The sequence below is a fragment of the Symphalangus syndactylus genome, chromosome 15 (genome assembly GCF_028878055.3).
Source record: "Symphalangus syndactylus isolate Jambi chromosome 15, NHGRI_mSymSyn1-v2.1_pri, whole genome shotgun sequence".
Lineage (NCBI taxonomy): Eukaryota > Metazoa > Chordata > Mammalia > Primates > Hylobatidae > Symphalangus > Symphalangus syndactylus.
This window is the reverse complement of record NC_072437.2, coordinates 20,318,624-20,340,333: the sequence shown is the minus strand read 5'-3', so window position 1 is coordinate 20,340,333 and position 21,710 is coordinate 20,318,624. Positions and strand designations below refer to the sequence as shown.

Below are 21,710 nucleotides of genomic sequence, written 5' to 3'. Positions count from 1 at the left end.
GCCAGGACTGAGGGGCGCTTGGGGAGAGAGGGGCAGCCCTGACCTCCCAGAGGTCACACTACCTGTTCAGTGGCGAGGAAAGGCGTCCAGCCTTGGGTGGGGGGGAGTGACCAGAGGGTGACAGAGGCCAGGCTCGCCTTTCCCAGCGGCCCTGCGAACTGCTCAAGCGCCAACTCCTGAAGCAATCAGATCCCCATTAAAATCAAATTTATAACCCCTAATAATGTTAGGCGAAATTATTAAAATAATTGGCATATGTTACTGATCCTTGGGAGAGTTCATTGAACACATTATAAGCTGTGAGGAAAATCGTTTAGGGTTTTCCAAAGCACCCCCACCCCCATGGGGGGACGGAGTCAAATGAAATATTTGTCATAACTTGTGCAAGAACAAAAAGGCCTATTGGAAATGTTTCAACTTTTTTAAAAATTTATTTATTTTTTATTTTTTGGTGGAAATTGGTTTTGAGAGAAGTCCCAAATCTAAGGAGAGGGACAAGATGGGGGTGGGGAAGGCAACTTTACCATGGGGCTTGGGACTTTTCTTCCCATCTGGAGAAGAAGGAAAACGGCCAGAAGGGGTGGCCGATTTCACAGCCTTGAGTTGGTTCGATTGCTTTCCTCATCTGAAAGTCGGAGAGCCACCCGAGGCCCCTTCAGGTCCGGGGGCGCTGATCCTAGTTTTCAGCAGGAAAATAAAATATGAACGGGGAAGATCACAGCCTGGGAGTGGTCTCCGAGTCCACCGTAGGATGTGTGGAGCGGGCGGGAGCCGCTTTTCCTCGAAAGGGCTTCCAGTCCCTGGTCCCTCGCTTCCCAAGGCTTTGTCTAAACAAGTCACGGACCCGACAAGGTGGTCCAGTCTCTCCCTTTGGCCTTTCTCTTCTGCCCTTCGAATCCGAAGGGCTGGATGGAGGGGAAGGGAGATGGCAATAGTGTAGAAGTGTCAAGATGTGAAAATTGCTCAACTGAGAACGCACGCGGGGGCTCGCGGCCCAACAGCCTGCACCACACTCAGGAGCCTGGTCCTGGGCCTGGCGGGGGGGGGGGGACAGGGGACCCCCCAACCCCTATCCCTGCCCGGCTGTCTAAACGGACCTAAATGCTAACCTGCTGTTGCCTTGACTCCAGAGACACGAAACTGAAGCTAGCCCTCGCCCCTCTCTGGGATCCCGCGCTGCGCTGCGGGTAGCTGCCCGCAGGGAGGCCCAGCCTGCCGCGGCTGGAGCACGGTTTCTGCTCGCCGCCGCCGTCAACTTGAACTTCAGTGAGCCTAGGCCGGTTTCCTTCGCGCTCACCTCCATCCGCCACCTAAGAACTCCCCTCTCAGCGCGAGCGTCGCTTTATCCGGAGGCAGCTGGAGCCCCCTCGGGAGGCTCGTCATTATTATTATTAATTATCGTGATCCTCACTGCATTATTAATGCCCACGATGATAACCGGCATCGGTATCAGCTTTCGCCGGTTCAGTGATATCCCACGAAGTTCGGGGAGGGCAGCAAGTCACTCCAGGATCAAAGGCCGCGTCGGTTCTGCTCGGGGCATGGGCAAGGGGAGGCTGCTGGGGCCAAGCCACGGCTGGACGCGAGGAAAGAAACTCGTCCCAGGACCCGCACGCCCATTCCGAGCTGTCCCGATGCTCTTCCCTAGGCCGGCACCTCCGCTCTTCCTCTTCCCCACCCCCTACCCCCTTTGTCTCTTTTTCAGACGGATGTTTTCAGTCTCAAGTGGTTTTATTTTCCGCACAAAACCCTGAGATCAAGGGCAGATCACAGACTGTACCGGAGGCTCGGGTTTCCCTGGACTCTGCTGTTCTGCATCCCAGGGTTGGCTAGGAAGGAAGGCCTGGGCCGGCGAGGTGACTGGTCTCCTGCCCAGGTCGGCAGGACGGGGGGAAGTGTGTCCCGGTAGGTCCCTGGTGAGCTCACCCGTGGCATCGGGGACCCGCGGGAACCCACAGGGCGCCCACTAGGGACTCGGGTCCTACCCTCCCCCACACTACTCCACCGAAATGATCGGAAGGGCGCGCTAGGCCTGCTTCCAAGTGCTGAGTGATAAAGGCCTCAAAATCACACTCCATCAAGACTTGGTTGAACCTTTGGGTGGGTTTTTGTTTGTTTGTTTGTTTGTTTTTAGCAGACACGTCCCGGAAAGAGGTCCTCAGAACCCAAAGCAAAGGTTCAATAATGATTTGTGGATGGATTGACTATAGTCTGATATCGCTCTGGTTCCACAGAAACTCGGAGCTCCTTGGCCCACTGTTACCCCCAGCAGACCGAAATGAACGGTTTCTATTTTTCACTGGCAGCTCAGAACTGGACCGGAAGAAGTTCCCCTCCACTTCCCCCCTCCCGACACCAGATCGTTGCTGGGTTTTTATTTTCGGGGAAAAAAAAAAAAAACAACACTAGGTCCTTCCAGACTGTATCAGGTGATAGGGCAAAAACCCTCAGGCTAGTCCGGCTGGGTGCCCGAGCACGAAAAGGCCTCCGTGGCCGTTTGAACCGGGTGTTGCAAATGAGAACTTTTGTCAGCCATAACCAGGGCATCCCGAGGGTCTGAGTTCACGGTCAAGGCTCTGGGCTACTAGGTCCAGCGAGTCCAGGCCCCGCCCCGCTCCCGAGCTGCCACAGCCAAGATCTTCGGCAGAGAATTCGAGACCAGGGTCCTCCCACTCCTGCCCCGCCCCGACAGTCAGAGAACTCTCGGTGCTGGGGCCACCTCGTCGCCCTCCCACGTTTCTCTTTTGTTCCCAGGGACCGACGAGCTTTTGAAGAGGTGACACCTCGCTTCGCCTTCTCCTGCTCTAGGCCCTGCCCTCGTCCAGCATCCCTCCTGCCCCACGAAGCGAGAGGATGCTCAGCGCAGCTGCCAGGCAGAGAGTGTGTGGGGAGGTCCCCTGCCTTTGCGCGCGCGCACACACACAGACACACACACACACACACAACACACTCACTCACGCCATATGCTCACACATCCTCACCTCCTTCGGCTTCCACGCCTCCCAGCCACGGGCTTGTGTGAGTGGGAAGGACCTGAGGCCGCAGAAATGTGGGTGAGCGTGGGCAGCAGGAGATGCTCCCCGCACCCCTCCTCCCATTCCTACCTCCCCCAGCCCTTTCTAGCGCCGCTTGGAGGGGACCGGGCCTGCCCTGCGCTCTCAACCTAATTCGGCCTCGGAGGGTCCTCCGCCAGGGCGGCACTCCCCAGGCCCACACTCCCCAGGCCCACACTCCCCAGGCCCGCACTCGCGCCGCTGGCGTGGGACTAAGGCTCCCTGCAGTTGGGTCTCCCAAGCCCACTCCCAGGGGCTGCGAGAGGCCAGGCTGCCTTGCCTGCCCGCGCGCCCTCCAGCCCTCGGGTGTAGGGAGGGGGGCGCCCCCTCACCTCCGAGGAAATCTGGAGAGAGGGAAGAGATGCCTGGCCCCGGCGTACCCCGAACCTGGCCTCAACCTCTGCCTTTCCCAACCTCCCGGGTCAGGTTTATCTCTGTCCTAAAGGCCAAGCCGGTGGCCCTGGGGAGCAGAAGGGAGCTCAGAGCTGCTAGAGAAGGTAGGGGGTAGAAATAATAATAATGTTAATAATGTCACAGATAATCATCGCAGTTAACGCTCAGCGACTGGGCTGCTCCGCGGAGGCCGGCGGAGACCTACAGAGGCTCCTGACTGGCAGAACTGGAGGTGGGGGTGTGGTTCCCTTTTCACCGGGGCTCTTACGTTGCCATTCTCCCCCCCACCACCACCAGGCAAAGGCCCCCTAAACCTAGGGTCTGGAACCAGGCCGAGCCAGCGAGGGCCTGCCAGGAGCTGCGCTGGAGCCTCTCGCTGCAGCCAGAGCTGGTTCTTGTTCTTTACTCTCTCTTGGCCCACTGGGCCCACAGTGGTTAGGTGGACGAGTGTGGTTTCCCTAAACTCTTTGGAGACGGCTGGGTCTGCGTGCCCCTGGCTCCGTCCCCACCCCCGGGCCTGTCCCCCAGCCTCCGCCCGCCCGCCTGTGAATGGTGGATTTAATGAGCGCTTGTGCGGCGTTGGCCGGCGGTTCTGAAGATGCGCTGACCTGGAGGGAGGGCGCGAAAGGTCAGGCGCACGCCGGGCCCAACTTGGGCTCCTCCCAGGCCCACGCTGCTCCGATATTGATCCTGGGAGAAAGATAAACAGAAAAGCTGGACATTCAGTCATGAATACTAATGAGCCAGGGTAGGGGTTTTAATTGCTGTGGACTTCCTTTCTCCAGTTAATCCTTATTGCAAACTTCGCTGGAGTCAGCTTTCTCGGGCCTCCCGCCTCCTTATATTTTCCTGTGAAATACCCAGGCGAAAGAGACCCGTGACAGCTTGACTTTCTCCTCTTCGAGAGGCCCGTGTGAGCTCGAGAGCCCACAGACCGTGTTTCCAGTGTGGCTCTGTTTACTAATTATGGAAATACAGGGATCCTATAAAATAAATTGTTTCAATGTGGCTTTGGCGAGTCTGCTTCTTGACTTCTTCACCCTTATTGTTTCAAAGACTTCGTGTGTCCTTGGCCTTTAAACTTCCTCTTGACAATTTCATCTTTTCTCCCGCCACGGAGCTCCTTTCTACTCCAAACGGTGCATTCTTTCCCCAAACGTTCTCGTTTCTCAAGTCTCCAGGACTTGGCACTGGCTTTGCCAACCGCAGTGTCTAAGTATTTCAACCTAGCAGTGAATTCTTAGGCAAGCTAATTTACCACGTTACACAAATTTTGTGGTTTCTTTGGAACCTACAAGCAACATTGTAATATGAGACAGGAATCTAAAAGAATTGTCAGAAAGATTTCTGCCTCCATTCTTGATATGCATTTGATAACTTACGTATAATCACTTTTATAAAAATAAAGCCATTCTTGAATTGAGCTTTTTCTTGAAACTGCAGTAAGTCGACTGTAAATTCTATAAAGCAGTTTCGGCTGTGTGATCAGGAGAGAAATATATAAGCCCATTTTTGTGACAGACTAGGTAGAAATGTGTTGAAACCCAAGCCAGAAAAAAAAAAAATCAGTTGTGCTAGAGTAATTTCCAATATTACTCTGATCCTTAAAGTTTTGAACAAAATAAGCCTGTATTTCACTTCATTGTCAATAAGTCCCAGCATTGAAGTCTCCTGAGGATTCTGTTTCACTTACACTTTTCAGTCCAAACTTTTTTTTTCTTTGCACAATGATTTATTATGTAGGTAATTTTAGGGGATACAGTTTACAGCTTGAATTATTAGACTGAACACCTCTGGCTGACACCACGACGCCTTTTTTTTCTGCCTGCAGCTGTGAGTCACAACCCCATTTTCATACCCAACCGCTGCACATTCCTTCACAATGTATACTTCCTTCTTGCAAAGATCAAACATGCTTTGGTCAAAGTGTTTATTTTAAAATACAGGAAAATTAAAACTAAGCACAGCTCTACTGAAAAATCCCCAAATGTATCATATTTTCCTCCTCCTGTGCCCACAAAAAAAGTAACAAATTGCACCACTTTCTGGGGTAAAAATTTGAATTGAAGGAGAACACACAGGCACATACAGACATAGTGTTCATTTTAGTACTGAAGCACACCAGAAAACCTCCCACTTCCATTCATATTTGGATTCCTGTTTGGATGTCTTGTTTTTACTATAAAAATATCACAAACCAAACAACAACAATGTATCATTAAAAAGATGCTGACAGATATGTATTTTATTCACCAACCTACACACTCCTCATTCCTACTTCATTTTTCTCCTCTTAGTGTTTTCCTTGTAATTATATCTTTCAGATTGTAACTTTCAGGGGAGAAGTATATTTTGAAATATTTTCTAAATAGAAAACAAAAGGTCTCAGTAACTCAGAAATAAGTTAACAATTCCTAAGCATCTCTGTAGGTCTTTGGCATGTGTGTGTGTTTTCTTTTTCCTTTCAAATTAAGGTGAAAAATTATAAGAGAGAATCACTCCATCCCAGCACCTAAATCCTGTAAAGTGGACTTTAACTGCAGAATTTGGTGGACAAGCTGCCCTTCTGCAGCACACTGTCTAACTGCCTATTTCAGCTTCTCGCTGCTCCCACTTGAAAGAGACATAGACCTCAGCCACCTCCTCTCTGAGGCAATTTACTCAGCTTCTCCGATCACACGGTTCTTTAACGGGGCAGAAATTGTTGGGCTGTTTTTAATCAAGTTTGGAAGCTGAATCTTTTTCCCCTGATGACTGTGCCCAGGGGTGGATCCGGCTGAATGTCTGGCCCTGCGGGCAGCGGGCTCAGCCACCCGTTTTTCAGACACAACACCAGAGAATGGCACTGAAATAATCGCGTGTAGCAGAAATGTTTAAAAACATTAACCTCTCTTATTTTCTATACTTGTGAATTAAATGGCAAAAGAAGCTGAAAGGAAATCTGAAATGATACTCATTTACCTACTGAAGGCAGACCAAGAAACTGTAAAGATGCTTGATGCTTTGAAAATGTACTCTGTAAAATCTTTCAAGTTAGATGCTGCTTAAGATCAATGGCAGTAAAAATATTTTTATGATTTGATTGGTTAAAACTTTTTTAGATATTAGTGATGATAAATTAACAGATCAGAAGTTTCTTTCCAGAAACAATTTGGGAGGGATATAGAAAGTAATCTAGTAATCTAATAATACTCTTCTTCCTATTGTTTAAAGGGAGACAAATTATAGTACATACTATGTGGACTTTTTTAAACTTTAGATCAATAAAAATATTTGGCTTTCATATACTATTGAAAATTCTTTGCGAAAGTGGAGAATCAAGGATTTTAAAGACCAAGAACAAAACAAAGAATCAGATTACAGTCTTCCTCTAAAATACACTTCTTCCTTTGCTGGGTTTTCAAATGATATAATTGGTGATTCTTTGTTTATTTGAACAATCTCTTGAAATTAAAATGCATTGAATATTTCTGTCTAGATAGTTCAACTTCAGACACACAAATATTTCTAAAAGTTCTAACTGTAAATCAAAGACTTTATAAAGCTACAGCAACAACATTTCATATCATGGCAAAACCAATTTTATTGTGACATTCCTCTCATATCTGGTAGATTATCAGACACATCAAAAATTCTCACCTTGAAAATGCACTCTTCCAAAAATCTTATACATTTGAGAAACTAATTTTTATAATGTGTAATTTGTGGTTTATTATTTCATTTCTGTTTTTAAATCCAAGTGAATTAATTTAAAAAGTAAATTTGGACTAGAGGGGAGACATTAGTGAAAAGTCTTAAGTATTAATCAAATTCTTCTCAACTACCTCCAGTATGCACACGCATCATTCACACACACCCTTCTTGAGAAGAAAAAAAATGTTTCAGCTGAAGAGAACAGTCATATCAGCCATTTGGCTTCAAATGCCTTATACAAAAGTTTAAAATAGCTATTTTGTAACATGGCAAAACTATCGTTTAATGTTTCAGGGTAACATTTTTCTAAATCTTCATGTGATAATTTACTTATTCAAAAATGTAACAAATGATTGACTTTATTGGGCAAAATATTGCTTTGCGTATTTGTTAAAGTAGATATCTCACATAGGGTGCCATTGTAACTTATGTAAGTCTCTTTTTTGTACAATTGTGTTCACTTGTAGGTAATCTACTATTCTCTCGTGCCCCCAACATTGTTGCACTTGAAAGTTGAATGTTGAGAACTCAAGGTTGGAAACCAAATCAAGTGCCTTGTGTGGAAGCAAAAGATGTTTTCCTCTGACAGATGCTACTTTGGGTGTCTTTTCTGCTAAGCAGATCTCCGCGTTAAATTAGCCTAATCATTTGCCTCTCTGTTTTTTCTAAAGGTCTGTGGTCCAAGTGGCAGTCCTTCCTGCAATAGACCATAGGTTCTGTTCGGTAGCGGGAATGTCCTATTTCGTTGCTTCAAGTTTCACTTTGTGTTTAAAATGTAATAAAATAAGTCTAGAAAATCATTTTTAAGAGAGCACTTTCAAGAAGCACTTCCTTTCCTAGTGCCAGACAATGGTGCTCCCCAACCTCTTGGCTGGAGCGCTTGCTTTCGATTTGTTTGTTTCGCGCATTTCCCTAAAGAGCCGGGCTCTTTGCGCTGTTTAATTCTGCTTTAAAAATGCATCGCTTCTGCCCTGAATCCTTCTCTGAAACAAATTCCTATCGAAAATGTATCAGATTCGTTCCAAATATGGGATATGGATCAATATTCCCATGCTACAGATATTTTTTAAATTGTTTTTGTCGTAGGAGTCCACACTTTTGCAATATATTTTTAATTGAAGTAGGGTTGCCTGTTATTTCTCATGATACACAAAAAAGCAGCAATTACCGTCTGCTTAGTCCTTCCTCTATTATTATTTTTAGCCCGTGTATCATTACCTAACTGGTATGTGTTCTTCTGTCCAGCTCCTGATGATCTAGTTGAATTCTAGACATTGTGCCAAGAAGTGTATTTGAAGCAGATAAGTACGTATAATACAAATGCGTTTTGTTAGACCTGATGGATGCTATTTTTCTTTTAATAGGTTTGTAGCAAACTAACACAATAACACAATGTATTCCTTTTCAAGGTACATTGTTGAAACAGGTCTATTAAGAGCGCGTTGAGCTATTTCTCGCTTCTATTGAACAGTCTGTTGCTCAAACACAACAGCCAACAAACGCCAGCTGCCTCAACAAAAGTAGAAACCTAACCCTTTTATGTAATGTTTTAACAGAAAGGGTAGCTCTGTTTAATTAAAAACATTGATGATTCAGTGAAACAATAGAAACTCAAGTTCAAGTGGTGCTCTATTGATTTAAGATGATTTTTTACTAGCAATGGGTATAATTCATTTTTTTTTTCCAGTTCTCTCTTGTGTAAAGGGGTTCTTTCTTGGGGCATTATTTGGGTGAATAGGAAAAGACAGAGATGGCTATTGCCTTAGAAACCTGATTAACGTATGTTGCTTTGAGGGTAAGGTGTTTAATTTATAAGTGCACCCCATATTTTTTGTCAGCTTATTCGCGGTGGGGAAGCTTTGAAAGTAGCTCCTCTCAGCAGGTTAAAAAGTGAAGTCTGCGTCCTGGCATTTAAATGTCTTTGTTATTGTGTCAAGCAAGTTGTTGAAAACTGCATGCCTGGAATATTAAGGTTGGGCGGCTAGAGGAGGCAAGTTGTGTGTGTGTGTGTGTGTGTGTGTGTGTGTGTGCACGCGCGCCCCTGGGCGCAGGGCTGTGTGTGCGAGGACAATTATTTTCATCAGCTGCTTGCTAGCCCGCGCCCGACTGCTCCTCTTTGCAGAACCGACGGGCTTTCAACTCTGGAAGTGAAGCAGGACGAATTCCTCCATGGAGACTCCCTCCTTGGGAACGTCGAACTCTCTCTGCCTTGGGGAGTGGGGCTCGATAAAGGGTACCTAGGTCGCCCCCTGGCAGGGGAGCACTCGAGGGCCGCGAGGTCCCGGGTTTCGCCATCCTGAGACCCCCGCGCGGATGGCCCAGGAGGGGCGCGGCGGCCCTAAGTCAAGGTGGGCGGGGGCAGGTGCTTCCCTCCACCGCGTTGTCCTACGCTGGCTCGGTCCCCACCGCCCGACCTAGCCCGGCGCCGGCCGAGCACGGCGGCCGTGCTTCGCACTCCTTCCTCCCACTGGGCCCGCAGGCCCGGCTTCACGATTCCCGGGCCCTCGGGCATGTGAGGGACTTGAGTGAATGCAGCTCCCTCAACTCACTCCGGCAAAACCACCGCCAGGAGGGCCTTAAGTCAGAGAACCCGGCCTAGGAGCCGCCCCTAGAGCCTCGGCGCGGGCCCCTACCCCTTCCCCACATCCGGCCGAGGGAGCCTAGAGCCGGTGGGAGACGGGCAGCGGCCTCTCCTGATCCTTTTCTGCGGCCATACAAGTTCCCAGGGTGGGCCGAGGACAGAGCGCCTCAGGCATCGTCGGCTTCCCACCGCTGCGGCCCAGGCCCAGCCTGCGGCCTTGGAGCCACCCGCTCCAATCCCCAACAGGTCGTCGCTACCGCCTCGAGGGCCGCACTTCCGCCTGCTCCGGACTTCCCGCGCACCCAGGGGTCAAAAGGCACGGCCCCCCTCGACCCACTTCCGGGGTCCGGCCTCCCCAGGTCCGGCTGGCCCCCACCCAGCCCCGGGCCCCTTTGGGTCTCGGAAGCCGGGGGACCGCTGAGACCGAGGCCTGGAGCCCACCGTGGCGGATGACACTCGGGGAGGCCGCGGCCAGAAAGGGACCCGCGAGGGAAACGTCCACAGGGGCCCCTTAGGCCCACAGTGAATTATTTAAGCTGTTCCTGGTGTTTAAAGAGGTTTTTCAGTTTTTAAAGAATGTTGTAAAAAAATATCAGCCCTTGTTAACTCCCTCATTACATGCTTTTTTTCCCTCAGCTGAACAAGCCCTATTTCCTGAGTCGCAGGAGCAATGTAAGTGTTTAAACGTGTGTCAAGTGTCTTATAAATAATACAAATTCATAAAGAAGAGGAGGAATTTAACTGATACCTGAAGGACTTGGCATAGCCACATTTGCTGTGAGGTTGTTTTTGGACAGGGACGTGTGGTCGGGAAACCGCCCTGACAGCGCCTGGTGGGGCTCTGTCCTCGGCTCAGCCCGGTGAGTCTGTCTGCACCCCTGTCTAGGAAAGCCTAGGAGGAGTTTGACCAGTTCGTGAGAGACGGTCCAGTGGTCTGCAGTTTCTATACTAGAGTGTCTATACTCAACTCAGTATTTTGGAGCTCCTTTTCTTATTTTTTATTTTTATTTTTTGAGACGGAGGTCTCACTCTGTCGCCCAGGCTGAAGTGTATATAGTGGCTCAATCTCGGCTCACTGCAACCTCTGCCTCCCTGGTTTAAATGATTCTCCTGCCTCAGCCTCCCGAGTTGTTGGAACTACAGGCACCCGACAGCACACCTGGCTAACTTTTGTATTTTTAGAAGAGACAGGGTTTCACCATGCTGGCCAGGCTGGTCTAGAACTCCTGACCTCATGATCCACCCGCCTCGGCCTCCCAAAATGCTGGGATTACTGGCGTGAGCCACCGCGCCCAGCCCTGGAGTTGTTTTTCTGTCTTTTCCTCTCAGCCTCCTATCCTTTCTCCATTTTCCCTTTCTGGTCTTTCTCCCTCAAAGTGTCTGCTGCTGTGACATTGCTATGACGTCTCTCCCTCGTTAGAATGAGGGTTAGTGCTGCTTCTGGCAAAAAAGGCAGTAAGAGGGTTGAGGTCTGGGCTTTAATTTGAGATCTGGGCCACAAAACCATTTGTATTCATTCTCGTCCCTAGAAAGCTAAAATAATAATAAGGAGGTTTGGCCTTACACGGCTCACGCCTGTAATCCCAGGACTTTGGGAGGCAGAGGCAAGCGGATTCCCTGAGGTTGGGAGTTCGAGACCAGCCTGAGCAACATGGAGAAACTCCGTCCCTAACTAAAAATAAGAAATTAGCCGGGCCTGGTGGCACATGCCTGTAATCCCAGCTACTCGGGAGGCTGAGTCAGGAAAATCACTTGAACCTGGAAGGTGGAGGTTGCTGTGAGCCGCGATCGCACCATTGCACTCCAGCCTGGGCAACAAGAGCGAAACTCCGTCTCAAAAAAGAATAAGAGGAAGAAGAGGAACGAGGATGTTTTCTTCTGAGGAAGATAAGTACAAAGTATTGTTTTATAGTAAAATGGTGTATACTGTGTGGAAATTAGATTAAACTTCAGCAGTACTCCCCTGCTTTAGTTCATTGGATGATATTTTTTTGTATTGGTTGTCATTCTGAGAAAGATTTCTCTGGACATTCTATTTCTAGCTGTTTTAAAATGTCTAAACTAGAGGGAAATGTAGGAGTTTTCAATTATTAAAATAACCAAATGCTTTTATAAAGTCAGAACTATCTTGATTTTAAAACATCATGCTCATAGTGAGTATAATTATCGTCAGTGTAGTAACAAAAATTAACTGGATTGTGGACTTGAGGAACAGGTTACAAATTCACTTCCTAAGTAGTATTCCTCCAGCAATTTTTTTTATTTTTTATTTATTTATGTATTTATTTTGAGATAGAGTCTCACTCCGTCCCTAAGCTGGAGTACAGTGGCACAATCTCGGCTCACTGAAACCTGTGACTCCCTCATTCAAGGGATTCTCCTGCCTCAGCCTCCCAAGTAGCTGGGATTACAAGCACGTGCCACCACACCCAGCTAACTTTTGTATTTTTAATAGAGACAGGTTTTCACCGTGTTGGCCAGAATGGTCTCGATCTCCTGACCTCATGGTCTGCCCGCCTCGGCCTCCCAAAGTGGTGGGATTACAGGCGTGAGCCACCACGCCTGGCCGCAACATTCTTAATGTAAGGGTTTGAAGCCTCTCTCAATCCTTGACCAACTGTTAAATTAGGCCTGATTGTTTTTCTGTATGCATTAGCGATGCTCTTGCCCTATTTCTTAAAATGATACCCCAGCCTTTAGTAAAACCCCATCCAGATATTTCTAAGGTGTTCAAGAGATGTCTTAGGTATTTTTTTTTTTCTTTTTTGAGATGGAGCCTCACTCTCTTGCCCAGGCTAGAGTGCACTGGTGCGATCTCAGCTCACGTCAACCTCCATCTCCCGGGGTCATGCAATTTCCAGCTAATTTTTGTATTTTTAGTAGAGACGGGGTTTCACCATGTTGGCTAGGTTGTCTCAAACTCCTGGCCTCAATTGATCCCTGTCTCGGCCTCCCAAAGTGCTGGTATTGCAGACGTGAACCACTGCGCTTGGCCATGTTAGGTATTTTCAGTAGCAAGTCTGTTAGACTACCAGACTTAGTATATAATAGTATATTGCATTTTAAACCTCTTCTTGGCACAGGCACGGTGGCTCACGCCTGTCATCCTAGCACTTTGGGAGGCTGAGGTGGGTGGATCACCTGAGGTCAGGAGTTCAGGACCAGCCTGACCAACGTGGTGAAAACCCATCTCTACTAAAAATACAAAATTAGCTGGGCATGGTGGCACATGCCCGTAATATCAGCTACTTAGGAGGCCGAGGCAGGAGAATTGCTTGAACCCGGGAGGCGGAGGTTGCAGTGAGCCGAGATCACACCATTGCACTCTAGCCTGGTCAAGAGTGAAACTCTCTCAACAACAACAACAACAAAAACCTAAACCTCTTCTCCAACTATTTACCTTCTTCTGGTGATTTTGCCACACCCTGTGTTTGCATGCACTGTTGTTGTTGTTCTTGTTGTTTTTCTTTTTTTTTTTCTGGAGATAGATTCTCGCTCTGTCACCCAGGTGGGAGTACAGTGGCACGATCTCAACTCACTGCAACCTCCGCCTCCCAGGCTCCAAGCAATTCTCTTGCCTCAGCCTCCCTAGTAGCTGGGATTACAGGCACACGCCACCACGCCCTGCCAATTTTTGTATTTTAGTAGAGACGGGGTTTCACCATGTTGGCCAGGCTGGTCTCAAACTCCTGACCTTAGATGATCCACCCACTTGGGTCTCCCAAAGTGCTGGGATTACAGGTGTGAGCCACCGTGCCCTGCCTGCATGCACTGATGATAGGTCTGCTGGATTTTGCCGCTCTTGTCAAGCATCTCTTCTGTGTGCATTGTTGCTGCTTTTCCTGGTTATAGCTGGTGTTGACTGTATGGGTAATATAGAGATGCTAAAGCTCTGAGGTATTTATTGTTAATTATCTGTGCTGTACTGTCTCAAAGGGTTTCAAAATGGTTTGCAATGTATTTTGTTACTGGTTTTAATATAAACAGATATTTTCATTTTTACTTATACCCCTCTCTTTTCTTAGAACCTAGATTTGAATCGAAAGTAGTTGTAGTAGAGATAATTTCCAGAATCAGGCACTATGGTACTTTCAAAACTACTCCACTAAGCACCAAAGCTTTGTTTCTTTTTTTTTTTTTTTTTTTTGAGACAGAGTCTCGCTCTGTCGCCGGGGCTGGAATACAGTGGCGCCATCTCTGCTCACTGCAAGCTCCACCTCCAGGGTTCACACCATTCTCCTGCCTCAGCCTCCAGAGTAGCTGGGACTACAGGCGCCTGCCACCACGCCCGGCTAATTAGTGGAGATGGGGTTTCACCGTGTTAGCCAGGATGGTCTCGATCTCCTGACCTCGTGATCTGCCCACCTCGACCTCCCAAAGTGCTGTGATTACAGGTGTGAGCCACCGTGCCCGGCCCAAAGCTTTGTTTCTAAATGAAACTACTTGATCTTCTCTTTGCTTAAGATAAGTTTACACCCAGGAGGCTTTTCAGTCTATCATAGGAATACATTTCAGGTGGTTTTCTTCTTACGCTTTCAGAATTGCTCTGATATGTATGAACCCTAGTGTTGGAAACAACTTAGATTTTATAGTTGGGGAGTAGTTGGGACTATTCCTCTTCCCAGTACACTCACGCAGACACAGATGTGTATACACACTGATAAACTCCTAAACTGACAGATGAAAACTTTGCTGAGCTTAACAAATACTTTTTTGATATGTAAACAGTTCCTAAGACTGCCAGCCATCTGCTGAAAGCCAGACAATAAATTATGAACAGAATAGTCAGTGCATACGTAACTTATTTATTTGTTCTTAAACATTAGCCATATCTAGGCAGTCTTTGAGATGAGCCTCTGTTGCTAAACTCAGATTCAGCATTTTGATCTTTTTTCTTTTTTGAGACAGAGTTTTGCCCTTGTTGCCCAGGTTGGAGTGCAATGGCGCGATCTTGGCTCACCGCAACCTCTGCCTCCTGGGTTAAAGCCATTGTCCTGCCTCAGCCTCTCAGGTAGCTGGAATTACAGGCACACACTACCATGCCCAGCTAATTTTTGTATTTTTAGTAAAGACGGGGTTTCTTTTCTTTTCTTTTTTTATTTTTTTTTTGAGACGGAGTTTCGCTCTTGTCGCCCGGGCTGGAGTGCAATGGCGTGATCTCAGCTCACTGCAACCTCCACCTCCCAGGTTCAAGTGATTCTCCTGCCTCAGCCTCCCAAGTAGCTGGGATTACAGGTACGCACCACCACGCCCAGCTAATTTTTATATTTTTAGTAGAGACGGGGTTTCACCATGTTGGCCAGGATGGTCTCAATCTCTTGACCTCGTGATCTGCCTGCCTGGGCCTCCCAAAGTGCTAGGATTTCAGGCGTGAGCCACTGTGCCCGGCCAGAGATGGGTTTTCTCCATGTTGGTCAGGCTGGTCTCGAACTCCCGACCTCAGGTGATCCACCTGCCTTGGCCTCCCAAAGTGCTGGGATTACAGGTGTGAGCCACCGCTCCCATCCTTCTTTTTCTTTTTTTTTTTTTTTTTTTTTTTGAGACAGAGTCTCGCTCTGTCGCCCAGGCTGGAGTGCAGTGGCGCAATCTCGGCTCACTGCAAGCTCCGCCTCCCGGGTTCACGCCATTCTCCTGCCTCAGCCTCCGAGTAGCTGGGACTACAGGCGCCCGCCACCGCGCCCGGCTAATTTTTTGTATTTTTTAGTAGAGACGGGGTTTCACCGTGGTCTCGATCTCCTGACCTCGTGATCCGCCCGCCTCGGCCTCCCAAAGTGCTGGGATTACAAGCGTGAGCCACCGCGCCCGGCCCTTCTTTTTCTTTATGTACCGCTCCCCAGTCCATGAAAGAAAATGGTGCCTCTTTATAGGAAAAGATGCATAGTACTTCACATAGTGTCAGGTAGCTTGTTCTCTACTGGTGGGGTTAAAGCAAGTATGGAACACAACGAAATAATACAAGGTAAATAATGTTAAAGTATGGAAAGGAGCTAACACAAAATATAGTAAGTGCCTTAAAGAAATATCAGGCCAGGCACGGTAGCTCATGCCTGTAGTCTCAACACTTTGAGAGACTGAGGTAGGAGGATTGCTTGAGCCCCGGAGTTTGAGACCAGTCTGGGCAATATCATGAGACCTCATCTCTACAAAAAATCTAAAAATTAGCTAGGCATGGTGGCATGCGCCTGTTGTCCCAGCTACTCAGGAGGTGCTTAAGCCCAGGAGGTCATGGCTGCAGTGAGCTGTGATCACGCCACTGCACTCAAGCCTAGGTGACAGAGAGAGTGAGACCTTATCTCAAAAGAGAGAAAAAGAGAAGAAATATCAGAAAATTTTTATTGGATAATCAAACGTAGACAAGATAACACCAGAAACTATAAAAATATTACATACAAAGAAGCAACATTTAGGCTAGCAGTATACTTCTCAACATTAACAAGACAGGTCTGAAGACAAAGGAATAATATTTTGAAAGAGCCAAGAGAAAATAACTGTAACTCAGATGCCATACCCAGCTAAACTATTATTCAAAAATGAGAGCTAAACAAAAACCAGATTTCAGAAAGTGGGAATTTACCACTTACAGACTTTTAATAATTATTACAGATTTTACGGTAGTAAATTCCCACTTTTCCAGATTTCAAACATGGAAATTTACCACTTAAAGACCTTTAATAATTATTACAGGAGATGTAGGATGTATAGGAGAAAAAAGTATATTAAACCCAGCAGGAGAAAGTGGACTACAAGAAGGAATGGTATGCAAAGAAGTTGATCACCAACATATGGGAATATTGAAATAATTATTACATATATAAAATAATAATAAAGACTAATTTGAGATATTTAAAACATGGAAGAAATACAACCTACCAAAACAGAAGATGATATAGAAAGTTAATATGATATAGAAAATGTATATATATTTGGCTGGGAGCAGTGGCTCACACCTGTAATCCTAGCGCTTTGGGAGGCCAAGGCGGGTGGATTGCCTGAGCTCAGGAGTTCGAGACCAGCCTGGGCAATATGGTGAAACCCCGTCTCTACTAAAATACAAAAAATTAGCCAGGCGTGGTCGTGGGTGCCTATAGTCCCAGCTACTTGGGAGGCTGAGGCAGGAGAATTGCTTGAACCAGGGAGGTGGAAGTTGCAGTGAGCCGAGATCACACCACTGCACTCCAGCCTGGGTGACAGAGCAAGACTCTGTCTCCAAAAAAAAAAAAAAGAAAATCTATATGTATTTGGATGTATATTGTATATATTATACATATATAATTAATATAAAATGAATACAACCCACCAAAACTCAACATTATCTCTCAGTTTTGGTATATATATCTCTTTTTTTTTTTTTGAAATGGAGTTCCGCTCTTGTTGCCCAGGCTGGAGTGCAATGGTGTGATCTTGGCTCACCACAACCTCTGCCTCCCAGGTTCAAGCAATTCTCCTGCCTCAGCCTCCTGAGTAGCTGGGATTACAGGCATGCACCAGCACACCTGGCTAATTTTGTATTTTTTGTAGAGACGAGGCTTCTCCGTGTTGGTCAGGCTGGTCTCAAACTCCTGACCTCAGGTGATCCACCTGTCTTGGCCTCCCAAAGTGCTGGGATTACAGGCGTGAGCCACCGCGCCTGGCCTCTATGTTATATTTTCTAGATCATCTCTCAGTTTTGGTAAGTTCTATTCATTTTGTATAATACATATACATAATTGTTAACAAGTTATTGAACAATCAGTCCTCTTTTGGCCAAGCCAAAATAACTGATAACAGAGTGTAAACCACATACAACTGGACAAAATACATAAAACAACTCTTTTCAGATCTCGGACAACAGGCAGTACGGGACTATCTGTTGGAGAAGGAAAATGCACAAGTTGAGCCTCATAATTTGCCATTCCGTGTGGAGGCACTTTGTGATCCATGGTGCAGGGAGGTGGAACCCTTGTAGAATGTTGTGGTCTTTATGAGTCGAAGATACAGAGATTGGATTTTTGAGCTGTTGAGTTCTATAATGGCTAGGTCAGGTACCAGAGAGGGAGCTCCACAGAGAAGTAGCACTAAAAGTCTGCATAAGGGCCACTTAAGTCTTTGGCAAAATATAAGCTGTGTATCCACAGGGAGAAACTCTGCAAGACCTGGCATAGAGTAGCTACAGTGTAGCTGAATGGAGACTCCAGAAATCATACTGCACTGGAAGAGATGTTAGACTTTCAGTCAGCCACAAGAGAGACCTCACTAAACACACCAGTTAACAACATAGAAGTATGGCTATTCTGACCCTAAAGTGTCTACCAGACCCATGCAAACAAAATTTTTAAACAATTGAGTTGATATGTCATTTTATTTTGTTTTATTTATTTTTTCTTGAGACAGAGTTTCGCTCTTGTTGCCCAGGCTAGAGTGCAATAGCGTGACCTTGGCTCACTGAAACCTCCGCCTCCTGGGTTCAAGGGATTCTCTTCCCTCAGCCTCCCAAGTAGCTGGGATTACAGGCATCCACCACCATGCCCGGCTAATTTTTGTATTTTTATTTTTTATTTTTATTTATTTTTATTTTTTTATTTTTATTTTTTGGTAGTAGGGTTTTAAACTTTATTTTGCGCTCCGTGGCCCTCCAGATAGTGAGTTGAATGATTAAGTGAAACTCTTCTTAGGTTAAGTGTCCTAGTCCACGCTAAAATCGTCTTGTTGGTCTCTTTGGCGCTGTCAGCGACCAGTATCAGCTCCCGGCTTGTCCCCGCTGCCCGCCGCGTCCCTGGCCCGGATGTGGGAGGCGAAGGCGGTGAGCATTTCCAGAGCGGTGAGATGAGCGCCGCGCATAATTAGGCGATGCCCGTCTCCAAACAGCACGTCCCTGCAGGGCTCGGAGCCGTCATGCCTCACGTCCGCAATCACTGAGCAGTTGAGATTAGTGGAGCGGACCTTCTCACTGCTCACCGCCTGGAGGAAGGTCCTCGTTGGTTCCACGTTTTTCTCAAAGGGACAGAATTGAACCCGAACCTCTTTGACAGGCCGCAGACCAAGCCGAGCCAACGCAGCTGCCATGCTGACCTCCGCCCCGGAAAAAGCTAATTTTTGTATTTTTAATAGAGACAGTGTTTCACCATGTTGGCCAGGCTGGTCTCGAACTCCTGACCTCAAGTGATCTGCCCACCTCGGCCTCTCAAAGTGCTGGGATTACAGGTGTGAGCCACCTGGCTGATATGTCATTAAAAAAAAAAAAAATCCAGCCAGGAACAGTGGCTCATGCCTGTAATCCCAGCACTTTGGGAGGCCAAGGCAGACGGATCATGAGGTCAGCAGTTTGAGACCAGCCTGGCCAACATGGTGAAACCTCATCTCTCCTAAAAATACAAAAATTAGCCAGGTGTGGTGGCGGGCGCCTGTAATCCCAGCTACTCAGGAGGCTGAGACAGGAGAATTGCTTGAACCTGGGAGGCGGAGGTTGCAGTGAGCCGAGATCATGCCACTGCACTCCAGCCTGGGTGACAAAGCAAGACTCCGTCTCGGAAGGAAAAAAAAAATCCATATAAGGCTAGGTGTGGTGACTCATGCCTATAATTCCAGCATTTCAAGATGCTGAAGTGGGAGGATTGCTTGAGACCAGGAGTTCAAGACCAGGCTGGGCAACATAGCAATACCCCATCTCTACAAAAAAATTTAAAAATTAGCTGTTGGGAGCGGGGTGGTGGCACATGCCTATAGTCCCACCCACTTCAGAGGCTGAGATGGAAGGATCTTTTGAGCCTGAGAGGTTGGCTGCAGTGAGCCTAGATCGCACTCCAGCCTGGGCGACAGAGCGAGACTCTATCTCAAAAAAAAAAAAAAAAAAAAAAAAAAATTAACCTGCCAGAACAAAATTCTTTGAAGAAAGATAAAATCCAGACCCAAAGTAATATTCACAATATTTAGCATAAATGTTAAAGATTGTTAGAAAAGGCCAGGCGCGGTGGCTTACACCTGTAATCCTAGCACTTTGGGAAACCGAGTTGGGGGAATCACTTGAGGTCAGGAGTTCAAGACCAGCCTGATCAACATGGTGAAACCCCATCTTTACCAAAAATACAAAATTAGCTGGGCGTGGTGGCGTGAGCCTGTAGTCTCAGCTACTCAGGAGGCTGAGGCAGGAGAATCGCTTGAACCCTCGAGGCAGATGTTGCAGTGAGCTGAGATTGCGCCACTGCACTCAAGTCTGGGCAACAGAGTAAGACTCTATCTCAAAAAAAAAAAGAAAGGCAAAGAAGTAGGAAATTGATATGTGTAACTAGGAGAAAGACAGTTAATAGAGACAGACAAAGACTGAGAGTTGACAGAAGTATAAGAATAAGCAGAAAAGGGCTTAATGTGAGTATTTTAAATGTTTAAGAATTAAAGGAGGCCAGGTGTGGTGGCTCATACCAGTAATCCCAGCCCTTTGGGAGGCCGAGGCAGGCGGATCACTTGAGGTCAGGAGTTCTAGACCAGCCTGGCCAACATGGTGAAACCCTGTCTCTATTAAAAAAAAAAAAAAAAAATTAGCCAGGCATGGTGGCAGGCACCTGTAATCCCAGCTACTGGGAAGGCTGAGGCAGGAGAATTGCTTGAGCCTGGGAGGTGGAGGTTGCAGTGAGCCGAGATCATACCACTACACTCCAGCCTGGGCAACAGAATGAGACTCCATCTCAAAAAAAAAAAAAAAGGACCTAGTGAATGAAAAGATAGGAAATATTAGTTGAAAAATAGAAACTATTTCAAAAGAACCAAATAGAAATTCAAGAACTGAAAAATATGATATCTAAAGGGAAGATTATACAGGATGGGCTTGACAGTGGATTTGACGTGGCAGAAGGCAGAATCAGTGAACTTGAAGACAAGGCAAAAAAAAAAAAAAAAGATCCAAACTGAAGCACAGACAGCAAAATGCTAGGGGAAAAATTTTAATGGAAGATCAGTGACCTCTTGGACAAGATTTTTGAAACAGGAACCCCATAAGGATGGAAAAGAATAAGGAAAAAAAAAATTTGAAGCAATAGTGGCTGAAAAATCTGACATACTGGACGAAAACTATAAACCTACAGATTCAAGAAGTTTAACAAACCCCAAGTAAGATAAACAAATGAAAACACAACTAGGGGCCCGGGCACAATGGCTAATACCCTGTAATCCCAGCACTTTGAGAGGCTGAGGCCGGCCAATTGTTTGACTCCAAGAGTTCAAGACCAGCCTGGGCAACATGGTGAAACCCTGTCTCTACCAAAACTACAAAAAAATTAGCTGGGCGTGGTGGCACATGCCTGTAATCCCACCTACTCAGGAGGCTGAGGCAGGAGGACCACTTGAGCCTAGGAGGTCGAGGGTGTAGTGAGCTTTGATCATGCTGCTGCACTTCAGCCTGGGTGGCAGATTAAGACCCTGTCAGAAAAAAAAAAAAGGCCGGGCGCAGTGGCTCATGCCTGCACGCTTGTAATTCCAGCACTTTGGGAGGCTGAGATGGGCGGATCACCTGAGGTCAGGAGTTCGAGACCAGCCTCAACATGGAGAAACCCCGTCTCTACTAAAAATACAAAATTAGCCAGGCGTAGTGGTGCATGCCTGTAATCTCAGCTACTCGGAAGGCTGAGGCAGGAGAATCACTTGAACCTGGGAGGCAGAGGTTGTGGTGAGCCGAGATCGTGCCATTGCACTCCAGCCTGGGCAACAAGAGCAAAACTCTGTCTCAAAAAAAAAAAAAAGAAAGAAAAAGGAAAAACACAACTAGGCACATTATAGTTGACTTTCTAAAAACCAAAGACAAAGATAAATAAAAGACAACTAAATTTAGGAAACATAAAGAAGAATGACTTCTCATCAGAAACAACATAAGCCAAGGGGATAGCATCTTTAAAGTGCAGAAAGAAGATGTCAACCTATATCCAATGAAAATATGCTTCTAAAATGAAGGGGAAATAAAGATATTTTCAGACAGATTAGAGAATTAGTCACTAGCAGGTCTGCACTATCAGAAATGTTAAAGT

The 21,710-nt window shown here is 46.7% G+C and overlaps 1 protein-coding gene across 1 annotated transcript; it reads right to left on the bottom strand.

Moving 5' to 3' along the window:
• Positions 1–18,290: 18,290 nt before the first annotated feature.
• Positions 18,291–18,776, bottom strand: LOC129463560 (large ribosomal subunit protein mL53-like). The gene has a single exon (XM_055244202.2). The coding sequence runs from the start codon at positions 18,760–18,762 to the stop codon at positions 18,424–18,426; it is 339 nt and encodes a 112-aa protein (XP_055100177.1). The 5' UTR covers positions 18,763–18,776; the 3' UTR covers positions 18,291–18,423.
• Positions 18,777–21,710: the final 2,934 nt, after the last annotated feature.